The 25,341-nt window shown below is 39.8% G+C and overlaps 2 protein-coding genes across 6 annotated transcripts in view; both read right to left on the bottom strand.

Moving 5' to 3' along the window:
* Window positions 1-3,068: 3,068 nt before the first annotated feature.
* Window positions 3,069-8,371, bottom strand: LOC139977632 (uncharacterized). 3 transcript variants are annotated; one of them, XM_071987089.1, is made up of 4 exons: window positions 7,821-8,371; window positions 6,812-7,090; window positions 5,971-6,234; window positions 3,069-3,959 (listed from the first exon to the last, which is right to left on the bottom strand). In XM_071987089.1, the coding sequence occupies exons 1-4, from the start codon at window positions 7,894-7,896 to the stop codon at window positions 3,751-3,753; spliced, it is 828 nt and encodes a 275-aa protein (XP_071843190.1). In that variant the 5' UTR covers window positions 7,897-8,371; the 3' UTR covers window positions 3,069-3,750. The 3 variants fall into 3 exon arrangements, with proteins under 3 accessions (XP_071843190.1, XP_071843192.1, XP_071843191.1); XM_071987091.1 differs by having other exon boundaries at window positions 5,971-6,231; XM_071987090.1 differs by having other exon boundaries at window positions 3,069-3,956; window positions 7,821-8,370.
* A 3,693-nt stretch (window positions 8,372-12,064) lies between these two features.
* The window catches only part of LOC139977036 (uncharacterized), a 31,180-nt gene continuing 17,903 nt past the window's right edge, over window positions 12,065-25,341 (bottom strand). For 2 of the 3 annotated variants that reach the window (XM_071985991.1, XM_071985993.1), the window contains exons 9-11: window positions 21,407-24,484; window positions 15,338-15,667; window positions 12,065-14,785 (exon numbers count right to left, since the gene is read on the bottom strand). In XM_071985991.1, the coding sequence (XP_071842092.1) occupies window positions 14,234-14,785; window positions 15,338-15,667; window positions 21,407-24,484 (3,960 nt within the window). In that variant the 3' untranslated portion in view covers window positions 12,065-14,233. The remainder of the gene's footprint in view (window positions 14,786-15,337; window positions 15,668-21,406; window positions 24,485-25,341) is intronic. The other variant, XM_071985992.1, reaches the window with a different exon arrangement.

The following is a 25,341-nucleotide window of genomic DNA, read 5'->3' as shown; positions in this document are numbered from 1 at the left end:
TTATGGCTTAAACATAGCCAGACAAGACAGTAGTTGCCACTCTGACACCACGATGAGGTGAGCGTTGAGGGACGTTTGGTCACAGAACTTTCTTTTTTAAGAATGACCAAAAGAAATTGTTTTGTCTCTTTATTTCTCGTCCATAATTCATAAAACTTTGAGAAGTAAAACTGTTAGTGAATAGTAACAAGACAACAAAACATAGCGTTTAAACATTATGAAAAGACTTAAGGTAATTAGGAAGGAGTGTTTAAATGAAAGGCAAGTCCAGAAATGGCAAGGAGGTTTGGTGCAACAATTAAAAAGTACATGAATACAATAATATATCACCCTGTATAAGATATAAGAAAAGTTTATATATGCTCCAAGCTAAAAAATGTACCTTAGTCTTACAGCGGTAAAATGTGGTTAAATTGGAGTAACACGTGGTGAATTTGCCACAGTAGCCCAATAGAATAAACTTATGGCACATACTTATTTTACTTGACAAAAACTGTACATACCATAAACTGTAAGACTGTTTAACCTTCATTTTGTTGTCATGCATGTTTTGACTGCAGCATATTGACCAAATCTGGTGCAAATAAAATAGTATGCCATAATATACATAAGACATCATGACATACAGTATGAGTTGCTTTGTTGCATGTTTCAACTAGCCCAATGATACAATCCACCAATGGGTGAAATTTAAGGTAATTTGTGGTGTACTGATTAGAGTTAAAACAAGTTGGGAAACAGTTGTGCAATTGGGATAAAACTCTGGTAAATTTAGGGTAAAACTGTGGTACAATTAGGGTAAACCCTTTAGGGTAAAACCTTGGAACAGCTATATAGGGTAAAATTGTTGTTAATTAGGGTAAAACTATGGTAATGCCATAGTACACATAGGGTAAATTTCAGATAAAACCATGATGAAGATGACATAGAAAGTGAGAGGAACCATGGCAAAATTGTGGTATGGTAAAATGCGAAAACTGTGGTAAACCGCATCAATAGGACCAAAAATCCCAGTCAAATTGTGGCATTGTACAACAGTTTACCATGGAAAAAGCTGGTGTTTTGCCGTGGTTAATGTGAGGTAATTTTTTCCTAGGCTACATAATGAGTTGAAAGAAGATGAGCATTTTCTGCTTCTATATTTCAGGGCTATAGTATTATAATGAATATGAAGCATGAGGTGTGTACACTATAGTTTGACATGGGCGTTTTTCCACGACTAAAGCAATGAACATCATTACATTTACACGCAGAGCCAATACAAAGTCCTAACATCTGTATTACATAACGCTGTGTTTTGCCGTAAGTTGATAAGTTGGTTATTGACAAGACTAGTGCATTTCTAATCGCAAATTTGGTATCTATGAAAAAAGCATAAACTAATCTACAAAAGTCTACCCACAATGTGCATTTTCTCCTGTAACGAAGTCAAGCTCACGGTTAATTTAAAGGCACTTTTTGGAGCCATGAAAAAAAGGTGCCAAATTCAATGGCGATTTATCAGAAAGTACGACAAAAATATAAATTTAAGCTGTTTTATTACGAAATATATATGTTGTGAGATTCAACTTACCGCGTCATGGTGGCTAGCGACGCCTTCTTTCAAACCGTTAAACCAGAGGGGTATGTCTCAAGCAGTTCATACGTCTGACCACAATTGGGGGCGGGGCTACAAGAACACTGCTCTCTTAGATCATTATCTTGCTCGTGGGGAGTGGCTGGTAGATAGTGAAACTCAAGTGAAGATTGGGGAGGGGCTACAAGAACACTGCTCTCTTAGATCATTATCTTGCTCGTGGGGAGTGGCTGGTAGATAGTGAAACTCAAGTGAAGATTGGGGCGGGGCTACAAGAACACTGCTCCCTTAGATCATTTTCTCGCCCGTGGGGAGTGGCTGGTAGCTAGTGAAACGCAAGTGAAGATGGGCTTAAACTAGAGGCCATGACACGAAAAATCCAACTAATCAAGATACAAGATCAATACATCCAAGGCTAAATCTATGAGAAATTCTTTGTGCAAAACTATCCTCATCGCCTTGAAAATCTCAAGGACTAATTAGAAATTAACGTTTTAATATTCGCATCCGAAAATAGATATCTGAAAATGCGATTTCAAAACAAGACAATGATGACGTCATGTTAGGAACACAAGTGCCAGGCCCAGGCACGTACCGGATGCGCGACGATCATACCTCACACATACACGCACATTTGCACTAAGAGAACAACCACTGTATTACGCTTTATCGCTAGAAATTTCAAGTTTGTTTTACAACATGTTGTAAAATATCCGAGAGAAATGCCGGTCCGTTGTGTTGTTGGGGGCTGCACAAATGTCATAACCCATGCAATTAGCCTTCATCGATGGCCGAAGGACGGAAAAAACACAGCGATTATGACCAAGTTAGTGCACAACACCAGCACTATCACTTTGACCTTCAGTTACCGAATTTGGTTCTAAATCCACGGGAAATTTCGATCTGATTTCGCGGTAACTTGTTATCGATTGTTTTGTGTATTTATGTACACTTGTCGTACTGTAAGTATGATATGTGTTCGGAGGAATCAGCGAGAGCTGAATCGTGTTCATAACATGACGTCACATGACGTCATGAGATTAGGAAAATTTTCAGCCGAACGAACTTTTCAAGCCCGAAGAGGGTAAATTAAATCTCAATTTTCGAAGGGAAAAATCAAATTTTTAGCTGGCAGAATGGTTGATATATGTTCTAGAGAGCATGCTTAGATGGATCCCAAAAAGACAGGAAGTTGAAATTTTCGTGTCATGGCCACTTTAATGAAATAATATATATCTATATAAATATATATATATATATAAATGAAAATCGTAATGAGTTGGAAAATCAAGAACAGTGAAAAAACTTCCAGCCTCCACCGGGATTCGAACCCGGGCCTTCCGCTCTGTACGCGGACACCCTAAAGCCATACCTCTCTCCACCTCTCTCTCTCCACCCACCTCTCTCCACCCACCTCTCTCCACCCACCTCCACCTCTCTCTCCACCTCTCCCCACCTCTCGCTCGCGCCCCTCTCGCTCCACCCCCCTCTCGTTCGCCTCCCCCTCCTCACGTAGCCATGCAGCTGCCTCTCGCTCTACTCCCCCTCTCGCTCTCACACACACATTGTGTTCCTTTCACTGCGGCGATCATCTGGCAACTGAATCTTACAATGACGACTTTTTCCTTTCGGCGCTGTCAGGGGGCTTTCTTTGAACGGTTGCCATGACGACAGTTGGACACAAATTCTCTACGCTCCTTGATTGATCTGTATCTTTTGTCGGCTCTGTGCTTATGTGTATTAGAGCGCTTTAGGATTTCCCAAGAAATGAAGTGATCAGATTTTCTTTTTCTTTATAGTCCCAGATATGTTTCGAGAGCTCAGTTTCTCTTCTTCAGCAATACTTGGCAGTCGAATGTCAAGTTTTGCTGACGAAGGTTCCAGAGGAACCGAAAATGCCAATATATTTTTAAAACATTACTCCTTATTTGTCAATTAGGAGTCATATGTTATTTCTCTGGTTTTGTCTAATAATAATAATAATAACAATAATAATAAAATATATAGATATCATGAACGTTGTAATTAACAAGTACCGTACGAGTACTTTTGGTTCTATCGTATTGTTCAGGACGCTAAAGTGGCAACTTTATTCCACTGTAGAAAAAACACAATATATTAGAATGACTGTCTTTAAAACATCAGGTGTGACATAATATGACCAATCTACTGTATCAGTTCAACGTAAACCAATCCGTCGTCTTCTTACACACGAAAGGGTTGTTGTCATAACATGGTCTGATTGATGTGAGAGCATCATTCGCATCATTTCTGCTCACTGTCAAGCACCCCTCTTGATTAGTGGTGTGGTCGTTGGTGGTGGTAGTAACGAGTGCATTCAGGAAACTGCTTGACGCATTTCCATTGGAGAATGTTAGCTCTGCTGAAATAAATCATTATAAAGCTGTAATATGGAACAAATCAAAGTCATTTTTCGTCAAACAAGGAAAACCAAATATAGGTTAACAGGCTATGCACTGGGCCAGTAAAACTAAGCTTGGCTTGACATCTCGCACAATCAAGGGTAAATTTAGGAGGGCCAGTAAAACTAAGCTGGGCTGGACATCTCGCATATCACGGGTAAATTTAGGAGGGCCAGTAAAACTAAGCTGGGCTGGACATTTCCCACATCACGGGTAAATTTAGGAGGGCCAGTAAAACTAAGCTGGGCTGGACATCTCGCACAATCAAGGACAAATTTAGGAGGGCCAGTAAAACTAAGCTGGGCTGGACATCTCGCACAATCAAGGGCAAATTTAGGAGGGCCAGTAAAACTAAGCTGGGCTGGACATCTCGCACAATCAAGGGCAAATTTAGGAGAGCCAGTAAAACTAAGCTGGGCTGGACATCTCGCACAATCAAGGGCAAATTTAGGAGGGCCAGTAAAACTAAGCTGGGCTGGACATCTCGCATAATCAAGGGTAAATTTAGGAGGGCCAGTAAAACTAAGCTGGGCTGGACATCTCGCATATCACGGGTAAATTTAGGAGGGCCAGTAAAACTAAGCTGGGCTGGACATCTCGCACAATCAAGGGCAAATTTAGGAGGGCCAGTAAAACTAAGCTGGGCTGGACATCTCGCACAATCAAGGGCAAATTTAGGAGGGCCAGTAAAACTAAGCTGGGCTGGACATCTCGCACAATCAAGGGCAAATTTAGGAGGGCCAGTAAAACTAAGCTGGGCTGGACATCTCGCACAATCAAGGGCAAATTTAGGAGGGCCAGTAAAACTAAGCTGGGCTGGACATCTCGCACAATCAAGGGCAAATTTAGGAGGGCCAGTAAAACTAAGCTGGGCTGGACATCTCGCACAATCAAGGGTAAATTTAGGAGGGCCAGTAAAACTAAGCTGGGCTGGACATCTCGCACAATCACGGGTAAATTTAGGGGGCTATAGGGGAAAACCAATTTCAATTGATGAAAATTTAAAATTTTGGAATGAAATTCAAGATTGAGACAAAACTTCAAAGTCACATAACCAGGATTGTAGATTCATCATTTTGTAAGAGGGATGTTGATCAAAAAAAAAGGGAAGAAAAAGAGGAATGTTGATCGATGTGAGTGACTTGCTCTTGTGCGACTGCAGAGACCAAGCAGAGCAACATTCTACAAATAAACCAACCAAAAAAGGCAACTTTCTTTATAACTACAATTACCGTATGCTGCTCTGGTTGCAGGGAGTGCAGAGGGAGCCAAGAAGCTGCAGTACATTACAAAAAAAAAGTGTCTGTTTACTGTCGAAAAGAGGAGTCTGTTACGCTTCAATTTCTCTTTATAGATCTCAGCTTCGGCCCTATTGAGAGTCCGGGGCTAAAGCATCCGGGAACTCATGCGTTTTAATATGATATTCCTTGCTCTCTCGTAGCGAGTTTAATACACAAGAATACATTTTGAGAGAGTAATTCAAATTTTGATGGGATTTATTAAAAAGGTCTCTTAGTGGAGGTCTAGGTGGTCAAGTCCCCAAAGAAATTGTTAGATTTAAGAATATCTCTTGTTCTGTTGTTGTTATATTCTTCAAGCGCAAAAGAAAACACATGTCACAGAGAGGAATTAAATTTCTCTCGAATGTATATTCTAAGTCCCGTCGGGGTAAAGGGGGACTTTATTGGCAATTCTCTGAGATGATGCTCTTGTATTTATTTTAATATAAATACAAAAACACATGTAAAGAGCTACCCGAAGTGTGCTTAGCCAGGCGGTTGCTAGGGTATAACAGGTCCATGGTATAAATGACCCATAAAACAAACGTATTGAAACATACTGAAAATCCTTCCATACGAGAAGTCCAACCTCGCCCATGACTTGACCCTCCATTACCCCCTCCCCCACCCCCGCCCCTTGATTGTTTTGCTCCAAACTAACGTCTACATAAATCAACAACACCGTACGTACCTACAGGTCCTCCACTAGCAGACACTGTTGCTCGATATGCAATCCAGTAATACGAACTAGTGAGATCCATGTTCTGTAAAAATGTCAACTCCTCCTCTGTATCGACAGTAGCTAGTCGGCTATCGGAGTCATCTCTACACTTAGTGTGTGCATCATCCCAATTGATTAAGTCCGATGACCATAGCTTATAACAGTTTCCACCGTACCCCACCCATCCAGACGGGCAAGATACTTCTTGCTGCACCGCGGCACTTTCACCAACTGCTATAAATGTAAGGGTATACATAGCGTAAGTTAAAGTAAACGACAAGTATATTAAATTGAAAGAAGTTTAGCATACTTTCCTCCCGTTCCCTCATCTTTCCTCCCCTCCCCTTCCCCCCCCCCCTTTCCCTTCCCTCCCCATTTCACTGACGGGCTTTCTGTTTCTTCGGCCTTTCCCCATTTCCGTTCATTCCTATCCCACTCCATCATTCCATCACTTCATCCTTCTCATCTTTCCATTCTGCGCTCTCACATTACTTTTTCTCCCTGATTCCTCCCACTCCTCCCCCCCCCCACCACACCCCCTTCCTTAAATTCCAGTCGTAAATGATGCTAATTTATAAGCTAACTAAAAGAATACTCTGAGGGAATTTAATTCTGTTTCCTCTCTTTTCGTCTCCATGGTTACAAGCGTCGTTTAACAGTCTTGTCTTACCATATACAGTGCAAATCGTTAACAAGGTGAGTTTAACCTGACCTATTTTTTTATTGTTCTTATTATTATTCTCCCTTCAATATCTGTCTTCATATGTTTTTCATACATTTCATACGAGATATAAATTAATTCGAAACTTACCAGCTTCGGTAGACGATACCATCTCTGAGGTTGAGGTTTCTTGAGATGTGGTAATGCCGACTTTGGGATCAGTGACGGCGCTTGCGGCATCATTTGATTCTGGTGTGTTTTCATCACAATAATCTACAAAATTCGACGATTCGGTAGACTGAATCCTTGCGAAGGATTCCATCCCAACGACTCCACCCAGTTTGGTGCACGTGATGCTCTTATTTCTGTGGTAGTAAACCCATTTTATTTTACCATTCTCAATCAAATTGCCCACATAGCAGCCAGGTTCTGAAAAAAAGCATATATAGACACAAAAATATTTGATATATAATATATAGGTTTTATGCATTATTATAGGCGTATATCCATCCATCCAATCATCCATAATATCAATAATAATAATAATAATAAATTACATTTATATGGCGCTTAATACAGCGTTTTCAAAGCGCTTTACACAGTCGGAAAGAGACAAAGGAAACCAAGGGGAAAAAAGAAACTAGGAATCAAACAGAAATGTTTTAAGTTGTCTGTTGAAAATACAAAGGGACTGAGAGTCACGAATGTGAAATGGGAGTTTGTTCCAAAGAGAAGGCGCAGCGACAGAAAAGGCACGATCGCCATGCCGAGTGCGGGTACGTGGACCAGGAGTTAATTGCAAAAGCGCATGATAGGTAGAGCGAAGCGTAACTGTAGTTGACCGACGCAAAGGAGTAAGAAGGTCAGTGATATATTGAGGGGCAAGCCCGTCGGATCCATACATCCATCCATCCATCTATCTATCTATCTAATATATATATATAGATAGGCCTACATGAACTCCGACGATAACTCGAGAGTGACATTAGGGTTAGTTCTGTGCCACGGTCCTTGTCATTTCACTACTTGGACGTGTATTATATATATATATTCATATTTATATAACAAAATAAAACAGAAGTAATATAATGCATTAAAATTAGTAGCCTTTTCATTTATATATAGTCTAATCCCATTGATACTACAGCCTACAACTTACCTAGTGCACTGGTAAACACTGTACTCAGGATGTAGACCACGAATCCAATATAAAGTAGCTTCCGTTTATCGTCCATCTTGTATACAGATCTTAAAATGCGTAAATTTGCGTAAATTTCTCTAAACTAAATTCAGTAAAATAACTTGTAAAGATTGACTTCGCCTTTGTTATTTTCGATCAATTTACCAAAGAATTAGTTTATATCTTATTTCAATTAAAGAGAATTGACTTCGATGACCTCAGCTCAAGTCTGGTAATCGGTTTTAAAATCAACACAAGTTCTTCTTAGCTAAGTTATACCAAAAGATAACAATCTTAAAAAAAAAAACTGATTTGCAAATCCACGACCGTACAGCAAGACATGGATCTGTCCGTCTGTGTAACTGTTTATCATCCAGTCATTGGTTACTGCGATACAGAGTGATCTTGGCATTGAGAATCATTTGTCGAATGAGCCTGGTGATTTATGATTTGAATCGATATTTTGTCCAAAGAGGCGTTAGGGTTATTTTCTGTTGAGAGCATAAGAGCACGGTAGTTCATAACTGCTCATTCTCAAACGTATCACAAACAGACAGTTCGTCAATAGTGCTTTTTTCTTCCTCTGTTTGGTAATATTACATTGTATTGATGATATTACTTTATGAGCTTCATAGATTTTTTTTTTTTAACAATGATCAAGAAGAGAAGATTTTGCTTCTATATGATGTCTTATATTTGTATTCGGTAAAGATGTATGAATATAGTAGCATTTCGAGCCTACTGATCAAAGAAGGGAGATATATTAAAACTCGAAATATTGATAAACTGGCAAGGTATACTTCTAAAGATGAATGTCATGTAAGCTTTCGTGTCACAAAGGAAACAAAGAGGTTTTTCATCTTGAATTCGCTCGACTCTCGTATCTTGAGCAGAATTGTCAAAAATGAATAGCTACGGGTAAATTTATTAACGTTGAACTCTAAAATGCTATAGCTTCATTTTGAGAGTTCAAGAAAGTGAACCATATATCGAAATATTAATAAAAACCGTTCCAAGAACGCTTCGATAAATTTGAAACATCACAAACTGGGCAATTTTAGAATGCACTTGGCGAGTAAGCTGCAGCTGCTAGTCTCGCTACTGACGTCGTTATAGGTCTATGCAGTGGACAGCAGCTGATATATCTTTGTTTTTCCATTAATGTTTATGGATTAGAATTTGGTTTTAAATTCTAATAATAATAATGATACCATGCTGTGATATTTTCTCACCGACATCAACACCCCCCCCCCACCCCAACGCCTCTCTTCTAAAGATGAACATTTTTATTGTGGATGGTGTATTCAGGAAATATGGGATAAACAATTAATGTATTCTGCCTTCACAATAGGAAGTGAGGAATTCAAAAAAATGGTGCCCAGTGACATCATTGTCTCAAATGGTAAGTCACGTGACATCATCATAGGCTACTTGGTTTACGGCCTGTTCACACGTGCGGAACAAGTGAACTACCGAAGTAGTTTTGGATGAAAAAAATGAAATGTGACGAGTTATTGAGCCATCTCTATCGGTTTATGGTTTATGCTTACCATGTCACCATAGTAGTACTCCACCTTCAGGGGCGTCGGAAGCTATTTGGGATTGGTACGGTAGATCAGAGTGTGGCCATCTATCATAATTATCGGGGGAACGTTTGGTAGGTCAAACTACGCAACCCGCCACCATGGTTGGCGCGTAGCGTAATGGAGAATATTTTGAAAAAATGTCTCCCAGATTGCAGGAAATTGCACTTCCCGAGCTTGAAAACAAGACCCTGCCACCCGACTAATCTTCTGAAACACATTTTGAGGTATGTTTCATTTTGGTTCTTTATTTTTTGCCATTTTTTTTCTTAGTCCTACTTTTTTTTTCTTTTTTTTTTTCGCCGTGAATATTGGTCCGGACCTGCCGTACCGGCTCCGACGCCCCTGACCTTATAGCCCCATATCCACCTCAACACGACCCGGGAGCGATTTTTCTCCCCAATTAGCCAATCAGATTGCTCGTGACGTCAGCATCAATAACAACCATCGTTTGGCAATTAGAAGACATACGCTGAATCAGAAGAATATGACAGTGTCCACGGGTCTTAAAATGTCAAACCATGAATGAGTTTATTGACGTCACTGAAACATGGTGCTTAAGCTGAACTTGTTGATTGACCTGTGACACGTAGCTAAGTCTTGTTACGGGATTTCCTTCCAAGCGCGGGAAGCAACAATTTAAGGAGTGGTTCAATTCTTGCCCGGTCACTGGTGAAGCTATTGTACATATGGTGTCATGAGGGGGGGGGGTGGGGGCTCACCCTTCCCCCGTACATCAGCCACGGATACAGCAGTGGCGGAGCTAGGGGTATTGGTCAGGATGGGCGAGAATGGTCTGTAGGGGCGCTTTCTACACTCTCTAAGCGGAGCGCTACCACAGGTTGGCGCGTAGCGTACAGAAAATTTTTGAGTAAAGATATTCCCTAGATCGCCGGAATTGACCCTTTCCGGGCCTGGCTAATTTGCAGATAAACGAAGAATAAATAGGTGTCATCGCCAAATTACACCAACAAAATGTGACAAATGTCAATATGTTGATGAGAGCGCAATGAAAAAGTCAATAATCGCGAATAAGTCAAAAGTGGTAAAGAGCTGAAAAGGGCGCCAGCAGTCCATTTGAGTCCGTCAGGGGGGTGGGGCATCCGCCCCCTGACTGTATGGACGCTCCGCCACTGGGATACAGGCCTCAATTTAGATCTTTTGAAAAATAATTGCATACATAGCAGCTCTCAACTTTTAACTTGTGTTAACATCGTGCATTGCAAAATAGTATGTTATGTGATGTCCATATATGTATACTGAACTACACTACTTACAACGGTGGTCGTTTCTATATTAATTCTAATTGATTTATACAAAGATTGGAACTTGGAATACAATAATACAATTGATTGTATGACGGGATGTTATTCATTCATCATTATTCCAGTTTAATTTAACAGAAAATTTATAAATAGGATAAAAAGAAAGAAATTCTACTATGCTACAGCGAGTAACTTCGTCATATTTCGGATATTGATTTCAAAGGGTAGAGGGCGTCCGAACTGTACCATTCAGTGAAAAGCAATGAAACACACGTTTTGATTTACTTTTGCCTGTATTACGTCACAAAGCATTTCACTACATACATATATATATGTATTTTTTTTTTTTAGTTGTTTTTTTTTAACTACGTTTAGGGTTCTATTTTTCATCGTTTAGAATTGGGTGTTTATTACTATCTGTTTTAGGCTTTTACAATAATTGTCTTACTGTACTATAGTTTCTCATACTTATTTATATTTAAACATTGACTATGATTTTATCTATTTTACTATTTACTTCTGAATTTGTTTTGGACTAAATGCGTGTTGGTTTTTCTTTTCTTTTCTTTTCTTTTTATTGTATCGTTTAGTAAGGGTGTTTTTTTTTTTTTTATATTGTTGCTTTTGGATTTTACATTTTTTGCCTTACTGGTTCTATATATATTTAATATTTTGGGTTTTGTTACTGTTTGTTTTTAGGTTTTACATTTGTAAAGCGCTTTGAGCAGCTTTGCTGGTTATGCGCTATATAAATATTACTTATTATTATAACTACTTACTCATCATCCGAATTACAAGCAAATTCCGATTTGTGTATCTCAGCAAAGGATCAAACTCTCAAGATGGAAGCTGGACCACTGCATGGGTGTATTAATTATTCTGTGACTTAGATTGTTTTGGGTTGTTTTTTTTGGGGGGGGAGGGGGGGTTCTTTTCATCTTGAATTTGTCATCCCCTTAAGGCTGTACTTAAAGGGATGTATCTTCATTCTGTGGCGAGGGCAAGGGGTATAGGGTTCCCTGTCTCTCTTCGGCCAATATCGCATAGTAGGACTATAATAGATTGTTGCACATAAACCAATCCACCCCACCCCCTCCCATATTCCCATCCCTCATCATTGAACTGTGGATTCTTTACAGACTGCAGGAGGGGCACAAATTTTATCAGTTTTTTCCTTTCCAATCAAGGAAACCTTGCTTAGATGATACAGCGTCAGAGAATTTATGAGTTTGACGGTCCAGTTCATTTCTTCATGAGAGGAGAAAGAAGGGTACAGTTATTTTTTATCCTCCTCTCCAAACCCCTCCTACCAAACAATCCCCTTTTTTATTTTAAAAGAAAAGGAATCAATAAATAAAGGAGAAATGTACACATATTAACAGTTTCATAAACTTTCTTCAGTTTTTATCAACACATTTACACTTGGTTTACAAAGTCAAGGTGATCTTAGGCAGAAAACTAACAGGAGTCAACAAAAGTAATACGGTTTTTAAGAGTACCCTTTAGCTCTTCAAGTACGAAGATATTTATCTTCATTAAATTAAGTACTGCCCAGTCTTTTCCAAGGGATATATAGGGGGCAAGCATGAGAAATAAAGTGATGGAAGAAACAAAGAAAATACAGAACATAACATGACTCCAAGAAAAAAATTTGCAAGGATTTATATGAAGGAGGAGGAGCATAGATCGGCATAGACCGTCAAATGTTTACATCTCTATTAGTTGTAGCTTGATATGGTTCTGAACAAATACAAGAGCAAAAGTATTACGTTTTTAAAGATGGAGATGTGTGGTATGACCCAATGTATCAAACCCTGTAATAGTTGCACCCCATCCCCACCCCCATCCCCACCCCATTCCCACTATTCATCTATACTTCCCCGTACCCAGGATGATAATGATACCAAGCCTATGACACAAATCTGTGGTTAATTCCATTAAGGGAGTTCACCAATTGAGGGCATGTTTGGAATTTATAACAGAACAGTTACGATATATAAGATGTAGGCACTGTGTCAAAACATGCACACCGAGTAGTATGGAGCATCATGTAGCAGCTACATTGCCTATAGGACATATTCTATTGTGCCTCACAATTTCACACAATGGGCACAGCTTTGGTTTGTAGAGATTATCTCTATTGTGTTGATATTCATGCAGCCTTGCTGTGTTGCAGCCACTGCAACTTTTCCTATTTTGACACTGTGTCTTAGCAGCGAATACTGTTATTACTTGCAAGAGTGAGATTGGTGCCATAATCAAAATGAGGTATTTTCACCTAAAGAGCTTGATATACCAGACCATGTGACAAGATCATTTACATAAAGAGGGGGAACTAAACTTCTCTCTCTCTATACATGATACTCTGCTTGAGAGGCCATCAGTGTAGCCCCAAAATATGCTAGAGAGTCAAATAATGGCCAGTCATGTTCAAACGTCAACAACCATCTTACAACCACAGAAGCAAGGTTTCCTATCGCTGCACAGACAATACTGTTGTCTAAGTTAAGACCGCTGCTCAACTTCAAAATATGCTAGGGAGTCAAATAATGGTCAGTCGTGTTCAAACGTCAACAAACATCTTGCAACCACGGTACCATGGTTTCCTATCGCTGCACAGACAATTCTGTTGTCTTACTAAAGACCGCTCCTCAACGTCTGGAAATTATTTAGACGGTCCAAACCTCTGAAAAGGTACTCATGAAAAGAATTTTCAGGAACGTTAAAATTTTGCAACAATTATAAAGACTTGGAAGAGTAACTTGGAAGTAGATATGTCAGTGTTAGTATTGACACCCCCCCCCCTTTGACTTCAAGAACTTGTAGTAGGTTCTAGTTTATTCAAATGTTTTTGAAAGACATGAAAGAGAAGATTTAACAGATATTTACTGCCTGCTTGAGATTTGACTTGACTGCCAGCGACTCTACCAGGCATCCTTCATGAAAATTAAACATATTTGATAATGTAACGTAAACAAAGAGAAGAAGATCACCTTGTACATGTTATGAGTTAATGTACAGGAACATTATCAGATTACCAGATGGGACATGTTCGGGAATACTAATGAAGGGACAAGCACAGGAAAACTCAGGGGGTTTACATTCTTGTCAGAGGGGAACTTTTACATTGGGAATCCAAATAACTCCATCATCACGTGTGAGGATCCAATGAACATCGTTACTCGATTCATCGTGTACATGTCACTCCCACATACTACGACCTTTAAATGAGCCAACTCATGGCTAAACACAATGGGTGTAGGTTTTCTTTGGAGCATGGATCAATCGTTTCGTATTCTGTGAATCTTTTAGTTCTTTGCATATTCTAAAAGGGAGTTATTTTGCTAGTTTAAAGGAAGGTATTATAAATCAGAACCCAGCTGATGGATCAATTCATTCTCTACTTCGGCATCATGAAATCTCGCGATAACCATTGCTTGACAGACTAGTCACTTCATCATCTACTCACCATGATCATAAACTTGATTTAAAGAACGTAAAGAAAAACAGAGGGCCTAAGTTTTGTTTCTGTGTACGGATGAATTTATGCATCTGCTGATTTCTCCTCACCGCTTTCCACTGGAGGGTCTTCCACTGTCTTCGTGTCTGCATCAGTAGGAGGGACCTCACCTTCGATGGGCGGAACATCTGTTTGAGTGGGCGGAACATCTGTTTCAGTGGGCAGAGCATCTGTTTCAGTGGGTTGAGCATCTGCTTCAGCGGGTGGAGCATCTGCCTCAGTGGTCGGAGCATCTGTTTCAGTGGGTTGAGCATCTGCCTCTGTGGGTGGAGCATCTGTCTCAGTGGGTGGAGCATCTGCTTCAGTGGGTGGAGCATCTGCTTCAGTGGGTGGAGCATCTGCATTGGCAGGAGGGGTATCTCCTTCAGTGGGTGGAGCTTCACCTGCAGGAGTGGCCTCTTCTGCAGCTGGTTCCTTTTCCTCGGCAGGAGGTGGAGCATCACCCTCTGTGGGAGGGTCTTGTTCACTGGACGGTGCTGCCTCCTCCTCTGTGGGTGGAGCCTCAGGTTCGGCAGCAGGAGTCTCCTCGGGACTATCTTCTTTCTCAGTAGGAGGAGCATCTGCTTTTCCTTTCAACTAAAGGTGTGAAACAAAATGATGAGAAACAAATCTTAACCAATTTCAAATAATGATTTGTAAATGAAACAGAAGGACCAATTTGGAGAGTACACAACTTTGGAGATGACACAATTTTCAAATTTAACGTCACATTTCTTAAAGCTGTTTTTCTCAGTAAAACACCAATATAACCTTGCGAACTTAGTTGAATTTTGTAAATTTGAGGTTCATTAAGATGCGTTAAATTGAACAAAAATAAGTAAATTTTTTGATTTAGTTTCCAACTAAATCAAAATGAGCTTTAATTGTCCAATCTGAAGAAGCTCCTTAGCATCATCAACGGTATAAGCTATACATAATTTAAGAGGCTAAAAGCATTAGCTTGGACAAAACAATTCCCCCCTTCTGTCCGTGGGGATCTACCAATCCTGCTTATGTTTTCATGGCAGCCTAAATAACAATTTTCCGAATTATCAAAAATATTTTTTAAAAAACAATTTTTCCGGGTATCAACCAGTGTTTATTAGTGATAAACCAAGAGTCTTAATTATTTCTAGATAAAACTTGTACCTCCTTTCTTGCTTTGAAGCCTTTAAATCCTGCTTGTATTTTCAGAGCAGCCTGTTCTACCTCCGGGTCGGTGAGATCAATGTCCACCTCTTCCTCTTCTTCTGCCTTCGTCTCCTCCGACGGCTCAACCTCTCCTTTCGCCTCCTCCTCTGCCCCTTCATCCTTTTGTTCCTCTGAGTCGCCTCCTCCCTGCTCCTCGGATTCACCCTTCTGTTGTTGATCATCACCGGTCACCTCTGCTGATTCATCTCCGGCTGTTTTTTCTGGTTCTCCTTCCGTGGTGGTCTCTCTCGGTTCATCCTCTGTCGACTTGGATTCAACATTTTCCTTCTGTTGGAGGAAGATCCAGAGGGAGCAGAAAAAAACACGAATAAATTATCACAGTCGAGAATCGAGAGGCGGACTGGTAACACACGAATAAATTATTACAGTTGAGACTCAAGAGGCGGACTGGTAACACACGAATAAATTATTACAGTCGAGACTCGAGAGGTGGATAACTAACACACGAATAAATTACTACAGTTGAGACTTGAGAGGTGGACTGGTAACACACGAATAAATTATTACAGTCGAGACTCGAGAGGTGGATAACTAACACACGAATAAATTCCTACAGTTGAGACTTGAGAGGTGGACAAGTAGCCTTTTGAAGAAACCTGTCCTCAGGCATATTATTCACATCATCACATTAATATACCAAACTTTGACAATCTTGGCTTTCTTTTCTGCCTCCCATTTTCCAGTACTTTCTCTTTCTCTATGTCTGCTTCATGTGTCTGAATCTAAACACTAATCAAGTTCCTAATTCACCAGACATTTGATCAACTATCAAGGTTTCTCTCTCATGACTGTCGTCTTTTTAAACAAGGCAATGTTATTTGAGTGACACAAGGAGCCACTCGGGATGAAGGATCCAATGAATAACTTGTATAATGTGCCACTAGTGAATGGTAGTGTAAGAGTCACATTAGGTTTCATTGAATGTAAAACTAAACTCCCTCCCCTCTCCTTGCTCTTTAACAAATACAGAAAGAGTTTGTGAGAATTCCCTCTCTGATTTTAAAAATCAATTATGGCCCCACTCACCAAAGGGAAGGGGATATCGTTTACAGCAAATAAATATTCAAAATAGTGCAAAATATCATCAAATATGTAAAAATGTATTCATAAGAATGCTTGAAAGAAGCAAAAAAAAAGAGAAAAAAAACAGGAAAAGAACATATAATTAAAGAATAATATTTGGGATACAAGGGAATGCATTGTAACAGTTCAGAGGCAAGTAACTTTAAAGAGTGCATGAGTTAAGTAAATTAAAAGTTCAGTGAGTAAAGGTTAAAAATAACCGTTGAAACAATAAGTAGCTTGTTAGGTAAGGTAAAGAGCTCAAACGCTATCAAAATAATATCAGAAGAGAGATAAAATGGCGGGCAAAATATGAAACACAATAATAAAACGTTGGTAGTTAAAATTAATATCTTAAACAGACTTTTGATGTCTCTAGAAAGACAAAACCAGTCTGCTGGTTGGCGAGGATGGCTTTAACTTTCCACTTAAACAAAAGTGTTGGTCAAAGAAACATAATGAGTATATGTAACACCATAAATGAAATCAAATTTGCAACTGGGTTCTCAAAGTGTTCCCAAAATATTCAGAAATATTGTTTTATGTCCCTCAGAAAAGGTTAAGGTACAGCATTTAAAAGAAACCACAAATCAGTTTAACCTTATGGAAACTCATGATAGACAAAAACTTAACAAAAATATAAATGCAAAAAATATTGCTAGTGGCTTTAGGGAGTAAACGTTCCCATTAAAGAAGGTTTGGGGGGTACCTACTGTAGGTTGATCACAATTTATTTAATTATTTATTTATTTATCCTTTTTTGTGTAAGTTTGTGTAGTGCAAGAGGAGGTGATGCAGGGAGTTGTACACATGTATGCAAGCTGGTAGCTACAAAGTGCTTCCATAGAGAATAGCAGGAATAAAGGTACAACAAAATAGTATATGACACAATACACATTATATAGTTTACAATTCATGCTCAATTAAGTAACAAATAAATAAGACTTTCATTTATTAAAAATTCCAACCAGAAAGTGAAATAAAGAAACAAACAAACACATATCCATTGACTATGTACTTGACTCAGCCAACCCTCAACCAGTATGCATCTTGTCAAGGATATTAAAGGAAATATATGAAGTATAAGGTAAAACAAGATTAGATCCTCAAAAAGCCCAGAAAGGAGTAGCTTACAGCAGAATTTTACTTCATGGCCAACATAGGTTTGAAAATCCAAAACCTGGCTAATGGGAGAACTACACTTGTTCATGCAACATAGACATCAAGAGACTGCTCGGAAAGGTACAAGTAACCATGGCAACGGAAACAGGTCATGAGTACACCATCAGGATACAACGAGACTCGTAGGACTCTTCATTTAAAGCGGCTGGTTGTGTCAGTTTTGCAATTAACAGTCTCCACTAGAGAAACACAATTTACTAGCAGAAAACCAGACTGAATCGGTTTCAGTCAGGAGTCATAACGGGTGCTTTAGATTGCAGAGGAACGTCTGCTAACATTTCAAACCAAACATTTGACATTCTATATATTTAAAAAGAGCAAAGTGATAATCCTATGTGCGCCATTGCTAGGGTGTAGGTACCGAACGCGGCACTAGTTCATACTGAAATGGGAATGGCAGTTAATAAGGTCAAATGGTCACTATTAACAAAGCACAACCAGCCACTTTAAAGGCGATAACTGAACTAGATAGATCATGCACAGAAGATGCCTAGGCATGCCAGTACTGCAGCAGGCATTCACAGATCAGGAGAGGAGTACTCAAATCATTCGATTAGAGAAACAAATCACCTTCCGTTTGTTCCTCATCAATCCCTTGAAACCAACTTGGATCTGAACGGCAGCTTTCTGAACTTCTGGATCATTCAAATCAATGTCAACGTCTTCCACTTGTGAACTCTGACCTTTGACCTCTGGACCCATCCCCTTTCTACCTGCAGCCCCACTATCATCAGTCTTTACCTCGATTGATGACCCCTTCGCTTGGCTCCTCGTGACCATTTCTTTCTTTTTAGTGCCCCCACCTCCTCCCTGTTTGGCATCTGCTTTCAACCTACCATCTCTTACTTTTCCCTTTCTCCTAAATCCTGTTTGAATTTTTAAAGCTGCACTTTGAACTTCCGGATCATTTAAGTCGATATCAACTTCCTCCTCCTCCTCAGGAGAAACCTCTTTATTCTTTACTTGATTAAATTGCTTTGTTCCCCCCTTCTTCTTAAACTTTCCCTTGAAACTACTCTGAATTTTCTTGGCAGCCTTTTCAACTTCGGGGTCATTTAAGTCTATGTCAATTACCTCTTCTGTAACATTCTTGGTCTCTTTAACACTAATGTTCTGATCGGTAGGTTCTTCACTCTTTTGACCAACCTGCTTCTTTTTAAATTTTCCTTTGAAACTACTCTGAATTTTCTTAGCAGCCTTCTCAACTTCGGGGTCATTCAAATCTATGTCAATTTCCTCTTCAACGCAAGTGTTCTTGCCTACAATAGCCGTGTTTTCTACCCTTTTCTCAGCTTCAACATTTCTCCTCTTAAACTTCCCCTTGAAACTACTCTGAATTTTCTTGGCGGCCTTTTCAACTTCGGGGTCATTTAAATCTATGTCAATTTCCTCATTAGTCTGTTGCGTGTTACTTTGGTTTAACGGTTTTCCAGTATCTTTCTCTTCCTTTCTCAAATCACCAGATACCTTTTCTGACGTCTTAACCACCGTGCGATTCTTTCCAAATTTCCCCTTAAAACTGCTCTGGATTTTCAGAGCTGCTTTTTCGACCTCGGGGTCTTTGAGATCAATATCTATCACCTCTTCCTTACTCTCCTTCTCTACGATCTTCTCCGGATTTAATTTGATTTCCTTTGCAGATCCTTGACTAGGTTTCGAATCAGCGAGGTTCGAATCCGACCCTTTTGCCCTCTTTTTTCTAAATCCCATTTGAATTTTAGCCGCCGCAGCTTGAACATCTTTATCGTTAAGGTCAATGTCAATTTCCTCTTCGACTTGACCTCTAACCACTGCATGTTGACCTTTGACCTTGCTACCTGGATCTTTCTTTGTGATATGATAATTATCTTTTTGTGATTCCTTTGGGTCCCGTCCCATTTGAGCTGCACCTGAACTCAATTTCTCACCCCCTACTACTTGTGAACCGACCTGGTGACCTTTCACCTCGGAAGAATTCAATGCGCTATTCTTGGAACTCTTACTATATTGAGAAGAAAGAACTTTCCCAGGAACTATGTTCACAGTTTTGCTGAAGACTTTATTCTCTTTCAGAGCTTTCGGGTTTTTCCCCAAATTAAATTCCCCATCTCTACTTTGCTTCTCGGCTGTCGTTTCCATATTCATGAATATATTAACTTTTCGACTGCCATGATTATTCTTTTGATCTTTGTTAATTTCACCTGTCGTGTCCTGTCCCACTTTATTTCCTTTTAACTTTCTCTCATTATTATTATGTGATTCTTTGTTTATCATCTTTCCTTTCCCATGATTCTTTCGTTTAAAACCTTTTTGGATTTTCAGAGCAGCTTCCTTGACCTCTGGGTCAGTGAGGTCAATATCAATGACCTCTTCCTGGTCACCAACATGAGGAAGTGTTCCTTTGGGCTGAAAATGAAATGCAGGAGGAGTTAAATTGCAAATCCAAAGATGCAAAAAATGAAATTTAAAATTGTGATCACTCTGAAAATTTGTGTAATCCATGGGCAACATATCTATGGACTTTGGTCGTATATCACAAGCTCTTACCACCTTTGTAATCCGCACCCCTCTCCCTCCCTCCCCTTGAGGCACTTTAAGTACCTTCCCCACCACTGAATATGAGGAATTAAATCATGAAGGACTATAATACTGTGGGAATGAACAGAAATTAAATCTGTATGAAAATAATGTATACAGAATTAAAGTCATGACAGCCGCTTCGAAAGAAACTGGTAAAAATAGTTGAAAGAACAAAATGATGTATCAAATATTAAATCATCGACAATGAAAATATTAAAGACAAAACTGTGTAACAGAGAAAAATAGCACAGGTCATCAATAGATTGTCTAGTCTTCAAAAATTATTACCTTCATTTCACATCCAGTGGCAACTGATCTCCACTTTCTGTGACAATTATGTACAGCTTAAACCCTTTTTTACCATTCTAGACTATTTTTTAACCTCCTTATTATTAATTTGTAATTATTGTTTATTTATCGTTTGCAGCATAAAATCTCACAGATAACACTTTAACACGTTTAGCAATTAACAATTAACTTAAACCAAAAGAAATCATGAAAAACTTTTTATATTTCAGTCTTTCACTCTGCAGAATGAGAGGAAAATCTCCTTTTAACGATCGCAAAGAAAAAATTGAAATGATAGCAATCACAAAAAGGACATTGTGAAAACAGAACCTTGAAATGCAAAACAAACATGTACTTCAGTTAAATAACAACAGAAGGCAGAAAAATAAAGACTAGAATTCAAGGAAAAGAATAAAAGGAGGCAAATACCAGCAATACTATCAACTAGAAGTCGATTGAAGCCCTTGTTCCGTAATTGACATCGTTGTATAAACAAGGCAGTGACAATTGCAGAACTTTTAGAGATAACTAAAATGGAATGAGTCTGTTTGACACTGGTGACAAGTTCGTGTCAATACAGTACATGCTGACCCTGCCCAGGAGACCAGCTGTGAGCTGTAACTGTTTGTAAGATGAGAATAATAGCAAGCTTCTCATCTGGCAAAGCTGTGGCTCTCCTTTTAACCAACAATGTTATAGCAAGCAAGAAAGAAAGCAAAGGTTTGTTAGTCGAAGCAAAAACTGAGCAATGATAAAGGCAGGAACAAAAGTTACTCATAACACTGAAATGTTGGTAAGTGTTCAGCCTAAATAATCAAATGCACAAAAGCATGGCTTTTGAAGAATTTGGCGTCTTAATCCAAACAGATTTTGTTAAAAGCTTCCAATTTGTTAGTCATAACAACAGCAGCATACCTCGCTACTAATGCCTTCTGTGTTCTGATGGTAGCTGTCTTCATCGCTGCTTGGCTCCTCAACCAATAGGGAAGGAACAGGAGGACCATTGGCAGGAGTGCTGTCTTTCACAACTTGGTCCACTCCTTGGTTGCTGTTGATGATCTGTTTTGCCTCTTTACCAGAAGAATCCCGATATTTGGTATCATCTTGACTAGCTTCACCAGCTTCATCCTTCTCAGGTCCTTCACTCACTGTTTGATGACTGCTACCAGAAAGACCAGCGACACTCTCGCTAGCTTCATGTATCTGATCTGAACGACACTGACCTAAACCAAGGTCGGAAACCTCACCAGAAGGCTCTTTAATTTCTTTTCCTAGGTCTTCGCTTTCTTCTTTCATTTCTACCTCAACTCCATCTCCTCCGTCATCAGTCACTGCTGCCAATGACTGCTCCAATTCAGCATGTTCCTTTTCTTTCATCACTTCAGCGGCCGACTCCACAGCCTCTTTAACATTTGCTTCAGCTTCAGGTTTTGCCTCTTCTTCAGCACGGGCTCTTCCCTCATTAATACCTTCCATTAATGACTGCCCCAGTTCTGTATGTTCATCTTTCCCCCTAATATCAGACGTTGACATCGAAGTCGCTTCAACACTTGCTATGGGCCCAGACTTCACTTCTTCTTCAACTCCGTCTCCTCCCTCCTCAGCACCTGCCACTAATGACTGCTCTAGCTCAACCTGATCCTTTTCAACTATCACCTCAGAGGTTGATCCCACAGCCACTTCAAGAGTTGCTTCCTCTTCAGGTTTGATCCCCTCTTCAATTTCATGTCTTCCCTCATCCATTCCTTCTGACGGTCCCAATTCAATACCTCCAGAGGTTGGTACAGCAGATACTTCAGCACTTGCTTTTGTTACAGATTTCACCCTTTCTCTCTCATCTTCATCCTTATCCTTACCTTCCCCTAGTGGCTGCTCCTGTCCAGTATGGTCATCTTTTTCTATCATGCCAGAGGTTGCTCCTACAGTTACTTCAACACTTGTTTCAGATTCATGGTTTACATCTTCTTCTTCTGTTCCATCTTTTCCCTCGGTCGTATCTTCAGATGATTTCTCCAGTCCAGCGTGTTCATCTTCATTCACTTCAGAGGTTGCTGCTACAGTTACTTCAACAGTTGTTTCAGAATCATGTTTGACCTCTTCTTCTTCTGTTCCATCTCTTCTCTCATCAATATCTTCAGATGCTTTCTCCAGTCCAGCATGATCATCCTCAATCACCTTGGAGATTGATCCCACTGCTTCTGCATCTCCCAGAAGCGATTTCTCCCGTCCAGCATATTCATCTTCTTCAATCACTCCAGAGGCTGTTGCTCCTGCATCCACTGTTTCAGTTTCATGATTTATTCCTTCTTCATTTCCAGCACCTGTCTCATCCATATCTTCCACTGAAGACTGTTTTAACTTGGGGTTTCCATCATCTTCGACCATGTAAGAAGCTGATGCCAATATTTCTGTTTCATCCTCAGCTGCCTCAGGTGGCTGTGTTGCCACATCTCTTTCACTGCCATCTTCAGTTACTACTTCAGGTTCTTGTGTCAATTGTTCATTACTACATGATCCATCAACATTTTCTGCATCTACAGGAGTTTTCCCACTCTGTTCAATAATACTAACATCTTTGCTGGAGTTGCTACCTCCTTTATTGACATCATGATTATCCTTCTCAACTGCTCCATCTTCAGCTAGTTCAATAGGTTCATCCACATCCTGCAAGGCGCCTTCAAATAACACTGTATTGTCTTTGACAGTCTCCTGCTCATCCAGCTTCCCATCTTCTCCTTGGCCAATTGCAACCTCCCTATCAATTGTCATTACGTCACCCACTTCCACTTTTACTTGGTCTGCTGGATCAATGACAGGTACATTCTCATGTGTCACATCTGTTTCTTCTTCCACTTTATCCTTCAAGTTCTCGGATGACTCTTTTTTTTCATCACCAGCTGATGCATCCGTAACATTGACCATTTTCTCTTCCACAATTTGGTCATTACCTTGTTTGTCATCTTCTAGTGGTGTATGGATGATGATATTCTCTTTGCCTTCACATGCTTCTCCAGAATCGGGGTTTTCAAATGTTTGTGAGCGTGGAGGATCTGCTCTATCAGGCTGTGGGACAGTCTCAGTTGTATGTTCAAGAACTGACTCTCTGGCCGTAAGAGAGGACAGACCTTTGGGTATCTCACATGATGAGACCTCCTCGTCAGACTTTTGGCAAATAATCGTATCGTTATCGCCCCTTTGAATGAAGTCCTGTTCAGCAGCATCAGTTGTTTGTTCACCTTTTGCATCAGGTTCTGGTATGACTTCAGGCTCCACTATAGCTGATTTCTTCCCACTGTTTTCGTCTGCCAATTCATCTTCCAGCATCACCGGAGACTCTGTTTCTTCTTCCGCAAGGCATATTGCAGCTTTGGCTGCAACTGTCACCTCGTTCAAAGACCCTGAAGTGACTGCATCAATATCTTTTCCCACATCCTGTTGAGGAATATCACCAACAGCTTTCTTTTGGTGTTCATCAATGGCTGGAGATTGCACTTCTTCACCATTTTGAGCATCACCAACTGTCTTCACTCCATCAACATTATCTGGAAGTGGATCCTCCTCATTCCCTACCTCTCCTCTTCCTATTTCTGCATTTATTTGCTCTTCATCCTTGCTCTCTACTTTTAAACATTCATCAGGAACAACATGAACATCTTCTTCACTCTGCACTGCTGCTGTTTCAGGAGCTGATGTGATATCTTGGCAAACTTTCTCCTCTTCTCTTTCTTTTAACCTTTGATCATTATCTGCTTCAAATATCTTCTCAACTTTTTCAAACACAGCCCTCAAGACTGCTGAGACCATGGAAGATTTCTTGGAGTTTGTTCCTCGACTAGAGCCTGTTTCTCCTTCGCTATCACGAATGGCAAGACTACTGTCCTTGGATGTGACATTACTCAATTGTGGGATGTCATCCACCTCTACAAACAAGCTTTCACTGGTATTGACGACAAAGCTATGAGATTGATCTGCAAGGCTGCTTAACGAAGCCTGCTATTTAGAGTTAGTGATGAAATGAGAAAGAGAAGAGGAAGAGGAGGAAAAGAAAGAAGCAAAGAATTTGTAGCAAAGGAAGAGGACAATTTAATGGAGCTTAATTAACTACATTGAACCCTACTGACAATGCAATTTAACTTTGGTGAAATTTTGGGATCATATTTCACGTACAGTTACTACTTTGGATGAGTTTTGTGGATAAATTTAATGATTGATATGGTTCCCTAAAAATTTGGACCCATTACAGGCACTTGTCAATTAAACACAGTAAGTTTTAACAGCTAAATTTAATAGCTGACCAAGTCTCATACTGTAGCTAACATCCAAAATGAATTACATCCACAGGAAAGACACCTCATTATGTATATATACCATCTACAGAGAGGTGGACTCTTCAACACTGACCTCTGAATGAAAATCAATGTAGATGTACACTGTCAATCAAAGCTACCAAAATGGAATCATTCAATCCCTTTCTACCCATGGGGCTTACATCACAAAACTACTAGATGAGCAATGTGGTAGCTATTATGACGAAACCTGCAACAAATTGGATGAAGATGCTATAGTCAACCAACACAACATTAGCAACTTTACTACTTTAGGATCGCTGAAAGCACTCGGACTACTACACTTTCAGATACAGCTAACAGATGGAGGATTGTACTTCAAGTCCACCAAGAGCCACTGGCATAGGCAGGGCTTCACACACTCCATCAGTCCTTACAATCCTTTCTTAATTAACTTTCATTAAGGGCAGAAGGAAAAGCTCTCTCCCATTTGTCCCCTCCCAATCAAGACTCTCGGTGATCTCCCTGGCAAAACCAGTTTCCATGACTTTGTTAAACCATTTC

Source organism: Apostichopus japonicus, chromosome 12, assembly GCF_037975245.1.
Source record: "Apostichopus japonicus isolate 1M-3 chromosome 12, ASM3797524v1, whole genome shotgun sequence".
In the NCBI taxonomy this organism is placed as follows: domain Eukaryota; kingdom Metazoa; phylum Echinodermata; class Holothuroidea; order Aspidochirotida; family Stichopodidae; genus Apostichopus; species Apostichopus japonicus.
The sequence above is the reverse complement of the archived record's forward strand: the minus strand, read 5'-3'. Positions and strand labels throughout refer to the sequence as shown.